The sequence below is a fragment of the Pogoniulus pusillus genome, chromosome 14 (assembly GCF_015220805.1).
Source record: "Pogoniulus pusillus isolate bPogPus1 chromosome 14, bPogPus1.pri, whole genome shotgun sequence".
Classification (NCBI taxonomy): Eukaryota; Metazoa; Chordata; class Aves; order Piciformes; family Lybiidae; genus Pogoniulus; species Pogoniulus pusillus.
In genome coordinates, this window is record NC_087277.1 from 16258725 (window position 1) to 16264724 (window position 6000).

The window sequence follows — 6000 nt, forward strand, 5'->3', positions numbered from 1 at the left end:
TCTTCTAAACCTGTAGAAAAGGCCATTAAAACTTTGTAGGAATCCTAGGAATTACCTTTTATTTCATAAAGTTCTTTCATTCATCACTTCCAGCCTCTTAGCTCTGTGGCATATTCTACAGTATACCTCATGAAAGACAAGTAGCTGTAAGAGAACTTGATTATATCACTCTCTGTCATCATTGTGGCGGTATAACTGGCAATGGACAGGTAATTCTACTAGCTAGCTCTGAAGCAAGAATAATCCTGAAATTAACTAAGCAACTGGTGAGGACCAAGCACACTTATTACTTCTTTTGTAAAGCTTAAAAACTTTAATTGAACTCAAACGTGACAAAAACTTTACAAAAGCTGGTCATTCTTCTGCTAGTGGAATTTAAAAGCAGACTCACTGTATTTCATAGAACCTGCAGGTGTTTTCCTGTTCTTGGGTCAGTCAAAACAAACAAGCAAACAAACAAAAAAACCCTGCACCTGAGGATCAGAAAAATGTTGTGTCCCATGTGATAAAAATCCATGTCCATTTAAGTGATTGCCATTTGCTTCTTTATTCAGCATTCGGCTTGACAAGCAACAACCCTCTACCACCTTCTACATAAAAGCCAAATGCTATAAATTGAATATCTCTCCAATGAAGGAAGGCTGAGAGACATAGGGCTGTTTAGTTTTGAGAAGGCTAAGAGGGGATCTCATCAGCAACTATAAATATTTTAGGGGTGGGTGTCCAGATGAAGAAGATAGTACCTTTTCAGTGATATCCAGTGATAGGACAAGAGACATTGAGTACAAGACAGAACACAGGAGGTTCCATCTCAACCCAAGGAGACACTTCTTTACAGTGAGGGTGATGGTGCACTGAACAGGGTGCCCAGAGAGGTTGCAGAGTCTCCTTCTCTGAAGACTCTCAAAACCCACCTAGATGCGTTCCTGTGCAGCCTGCCCTATGTAATCCTGCTTTGGTGGGGGAGCTTGCACTCAATCATCTCTAGAGGCCTCTTCCAACCCCTAAGAGTCTTTGATTCTGTAATTAGGAGAAATGAGAGCGCTGACCAAAGCTCAGCACTGTCACCTTGCACGGGAGGATTCTAGTTCCTCATCCTCCCAGCCCAACAACTTTTTAATCCTGTGTTTTCCCAGGGAGCCACAGGGTTGGACTTGCTGACTCTGTAGGTCTTCTCCATCCCTAACGGCTTTGTGATTGCTGCCCGGGCACAGAGGCCAGGGCCGCCGGCAGTGACGGCAGGAGCTGTCCCTTCAGCACCACGTCCCGGCCCCGCGCTCCCAGACCCCGAGAACGCGGCTCGGACACGGCCAAAGACACACGGCTGTGATTGAATTAAAGCCCCAGGAGCTTAAATCAAGCCAACGGAGAGGTAAGGGCCTCAGACATTCTGCTAGCACAGCAGTACCAAAGAGAACAATTAAGATAAACAGGAACTGGTCTGCTCTCACATGCATATTACTTGCCTTGGTGGTCCATCAATAACTAACGGCGGCTCTCTGGAGAGAAGTTTTGTGGAGAGAGACGCATCTCTAGACTAGGCAATGAAGGGGTTTATTCACTCTGGTTTGAAAACTATACTGTGATGGTTAGTGTGATGCACTTTCGCAGGAACATCCACTGACTATAGCACCTTCACTACCATGTACACTACTCCATATGCCTCCTGAAGTCTGTCTGATTTCAGGGAGTGAAGGGAATGTTCGTGAGACCATACACACAGTCAGATTAGAAGGAAGAAACAAAGATTAATATGAACATTTGAGATCACTGCCCTGCATAGGAAACAGAAGAAATCTTCTCTTGTTTTCCTGAAAACTTAAAAAGCCATTTCTTCCCCTCTATGAACCAAATTACTTTAGGATCAATAGGAAATTAAAGAAAAGCCTTACACATGCACTTCTAGAGACTACCAGTAGATCAGATCAGAGGCTACCAGTAGATCAGACAACAGGTCGAAGCTACTTTAGTAGTGACGATTCACAAAACAGAAGTGCGCTAGGCAAGAAACAGATGCTAAACTTTAGAGGACAGATCTCGTATCTTCCCAGAACAGTTTCCCAAATGACCAATCATCACAGAATGACTGTCTTTCTGCACCATTCTTTGTGGTCATTCTTCCTTCCAGTGGTTCCCCACTGCTACACACACTTTAAACTCAAACAATTCTTACATGTCAAAGAACCTCTGTCTACAGAAATGCACACTCTCTCTGCAGGCTGAGGTACTCCAAGCTTCCAAACAAACCCCAGCTTTTTGCAGGAGAAAATGATAAAGCTTTCCAAGCAAGTTGTGCTTGTTTCCAGGTAAAATACGATTGAAACAGTAAACTACTCTAAAAACAGCCCTTTCTACGTGTCACCAACTGAGCTTAAGACCACAGAAAGTATTGCAGCCACCTCTCAGGCAGGATGACAGGGCACCGCGAGCACACTGGTGTGTGCGTGGAAGCTTCTTGTAATACAGAGGGGCACAACTGTCCTGTAGTCACTAAGCACAAAAAAGAGACAAGAGACACATCAAGAGAGAATCAGTGACCAAAGGAGGAAGGAGAGTTCTGAAATAGTAATGAACAACAGGAAATCTAGTCACCAGTCAAAGTTACATTCCACTTTATATTCTTTGGCCTAGTAATATATGCATTTCATATAAATATATCTAATGACAGAAGAAGAAATGATCCCTTAAAAGATCTTCTATTTGCAAGAGCAAATTGATTTCCTACTCTCAGATCGTCTTTCAAATGATTGTTTTACCGCCTCAGATAAAACACAGTCAAAACACAAGTGGAGTAGACACCTGCTCAGAGGGCAGTGGATACCACAGTCTGCTGAAAACTGTCATCCTTAAGTGTCAGTGTGCAAATGTGTTGCAACAAATCCAAAACGGTAAAAAGATTAAGTCCTTTTGTGCGTAAACCAGTTTTTCATGTCCTGTTCAGTGTAATGCACTATCAAACAGCCTCTGAGCTGGAGAGGTATTTTCAGATCTCCACAGATGTTAGAAGGGAACATCCAGAACACTGTTATCAATTGCCTCAATAAGTCCACCTTAATGAACACAAAACCAGGAAGAACAAACATGCTTATCAAGTCAAAGCCAGAGCTGTAGCACAGTTCTGTGTGCACTCTGCAGCCTCCACTTATTTATTTTTACTCAGGGAAGCAAACTTTACACTCAACGCTCCGCTTTAACTGTGGGAAGCAGAGAAGTACAAAATGACAGCCTGTGGCTGTGTCCACTGACTGTCCCTCAACCATCCTGGGCAATGGCATATCTGGGAAGCTAGGCAGCACGGACGTGACAGCAGGCATCATTCTGCCAGTCGGGCCATGTGCCCACAAAGAGGAGACACAGACTGTGACCTGCTGGCACATCAGACACTCCAGCTGCAATAAAACTTCAGGAACACATCGAGAATGCCAAACAGAAGACCAGCAGTAGGACCACAGCTGTAGGAACCCACACCACAGCCCTTGCTGACACTAAACCAAAGTTTGCAAAAGCAGGGCTATGCTTAGCTACATCAAGGGCTCTCCCAGCTGATCCAGTTCCCACGCCCTCATTTTTTTCACCCTCATGCAACTACCTTTTGCCTAAGTTTTCCCCTTAGCTATTAAGCAAAGGTGCAAAGACAAGTGTAGCAACAGGGCCTCCGCCTTCCTGAGGGGAGCCCCAGAAGAGAGTTCCTCTCCTCCTTCCCACTCAGGCAGGCCACAGCTCCACAATAGCCACCTGGCCAGCACCAATCTCTCCAACAGGCCAGCCCCATTCCTCTCCAGTCCCACACAGGGTACACAAGCTCCATCCCCAGGGGAAGAGCTGCGGGGCACGGACAAGTCCAACAAGTGCCCGTGAAGAGCAATGAATTGCGCAACACGAGAGGGAAGCTAAAAAAATCATCCAGCACTTAACCCCTTGAATGCCATCGCTCCCCTGCCCCTCTCCCTTTTACCCCAGACAAGAGGGCTTTTGCACCCCAAGCCTGGTCCTGGTCCCAGAGGGCCTCCTCAAGGTGTAACACTCACCAATAGTCGTGATGACCGTGATGGCAAAGTAGAAGGAACCGGCAAATTTCCACTGGACGCCGGCCCGGTGCGGCTCGGACTGCATGATCACCAACTCCAGCTGCCGGTAGTCCTCGCTGGTGATGTTGTACTTTCCCTTGAGCCGGATCTCCTCGGCTTTGAGTTTCTCCTCCTCTCGCATCTCGTTGTCGGACTCCAGGGCATCAAAGACGGCAGCTCCGACCAGCAGGTAGGTGAACGTGCAAATTATGAGGGACAGAGTCCGCACGTTCTGCCTCTTCATGGCCGCCAGCAAGGGGCGAGTGAGGGGACCATGTCCCCCCCTGGCCGCCCGGGGATCCGACAGGCCGCAGCAGCCGCAGCAGGGGGGCAGCTGCCGGGAGGGCTGGCGGCTCCCGCTGCCGCCGCTGCCACTGCTGCTGCTCCGGGGCAGCTTGTGCTGCGGCGGCGGCCGCTCTCCGCCCGCCTGCTCGGGCTCCTGGGAGGAGGAGAGACACAGGAGGCTGCTGGAGCGCCGAGACCAAGTGCCTTGGAGCCGGGAAACTCTGCGCAGGACCTGCCCAAACCAAGCCGTCCCAGTGCGCAGGGCCATCCAGGGCACCCCGTCTCCTCCCCAGCACCGAGGCCAGGGGCAGGGGGTACCCGCCACGGGAAGGGGGCACTGGGCGGCGCCCCGCCGAGGGGCCGGCGGCCCCGGGCCGGAGTCCTGCAGCGGGCGGGTCCCTGCGAGAAGTTGGTGTAGCGACACTGGGAAGGGTCCCCCGCAGCCCAGTCGGGGCGCGGCGGGAAGGCGGAGAACGCCGCCGTCCCAAGTTTCTTCAGGCGGCGCGGTGAGGCCGGGGCGGGCCGGTTGGCGACAGCGCGTCCATCCGCGGGGAGGGCGCGCAGGGGACGAGAGGCGGCGGGCGCCCGGGCTCTGGCCGTCGGGGTCTGCCCGCGGGGACCCGACCCGCCCCGGCCCCGGCTGCCTGTGGGAGGGCCGGCCGAGCGGGTCGGGACGGGCTGGGTGCTTTATTCCTTTCGCCGCGGCACGATGCGGGTGGCGAAGAGTCGAGCTGCTGCAGGTGGCTGCGGTGCAGGCAGCGGAGCGGCGTCCGGTGCGGCGAGGGCGGCGGCAGCAGCGGTGGTGTCAGGCGGCGGGCGGGGAGTTGGGGGCAGCATCCCCGGGCGCGGCGGGCCGCGCCGCCGCTCCGGCGGGAGGCGGGGGCGCCGGGCCGGCGGCGTGGCCCTGGCGGCGGGGAGCCAGCGCCCCGCACGAGCCGCGTTGAGCGGGAGGAGCGGCGCGGAGCCGCCCCGGCGGGCGGGGGAGGCGGGAGAGCAGTGAGGAGACGCCCGCCCGGCGAGCCGGCGGCAGCCACGGAGCACCTGCCCGGGGCAGCGGCAGGGTGGAACGGCGGCAGGTGCTGCCTCCTCCTTAGGCAACCAAGAGGAACGGAAAAAAGGCGGCAGATTGCGCGGGAGAGAGCGGCCGGGGAGCGCGGTCAGGGATCTTGGCCCCAGCTGACACAAAGCCAGAGAGAAGAAAATTAGGGGAAAAAAAAAAAAAGAAGAGGGGAAAAAAAATGCGCTACTTTCACGGATGCTTCCCCGGCGCTCGGGGCTGGGGCTGCTTTATTTAGGATGATTTTAGAACAAAGCCGCTAAGAAAAAGAGCAACCCTCCTCCTCCTCCTTCTCCCCAGCTCTTGACATCATCTCGTGGAAAATCGAGCCCGCGCCCCTCAGCCTCCGCCGGCGCGTGTGAGGCTCTGTGCGTTAGTGTGGCTGCTCCGGCGCTGGCACGGGAGGCGGGAGCTCGCCCCGGCCCGCCGCGGGGAGCGGGTTAACCCCGTCGGCGCTGCCCTCTCCGGGAGAAGCCGCCGAGATCTCCCGGTGCGGCTCTTTCCCGCCTCCCCCGGGCTTGGCCACGCCTCGGCAGCCGAGCGGGGCCGGGTGGTGGCGGCGGCGGGGGGGACTGCGGGGCGGGCTCGCGG

At 53.9% G+C, this 6000-nt stretch overlaps 1 protein-coding gene across 1 annotated transcript in view; it reads right to left on the reverse strand.

The window, feature by feature from the left end:
- The window catches only part of KCNK9 (potassium two pore domain channel subfamily K member 9), an 84349-nt gene extending 79217 nt beyond the window's left edge, over window positions 1-5132 (reverse strand). The window contains exon 1 of the mRNA XM_064154347.1: window positions 4029-5132. Coding sequence (XP_064010417.1) covers window positions 4029-4620 — 592 coding nt within the window. The 5' untranslated portion in view covers window positions 4621-5132. The remainder of the gene's footprint in view (window positions 1-4028) is intronic.
- Window positions 5133-6000: the final 868 nt, after the last annotated feature.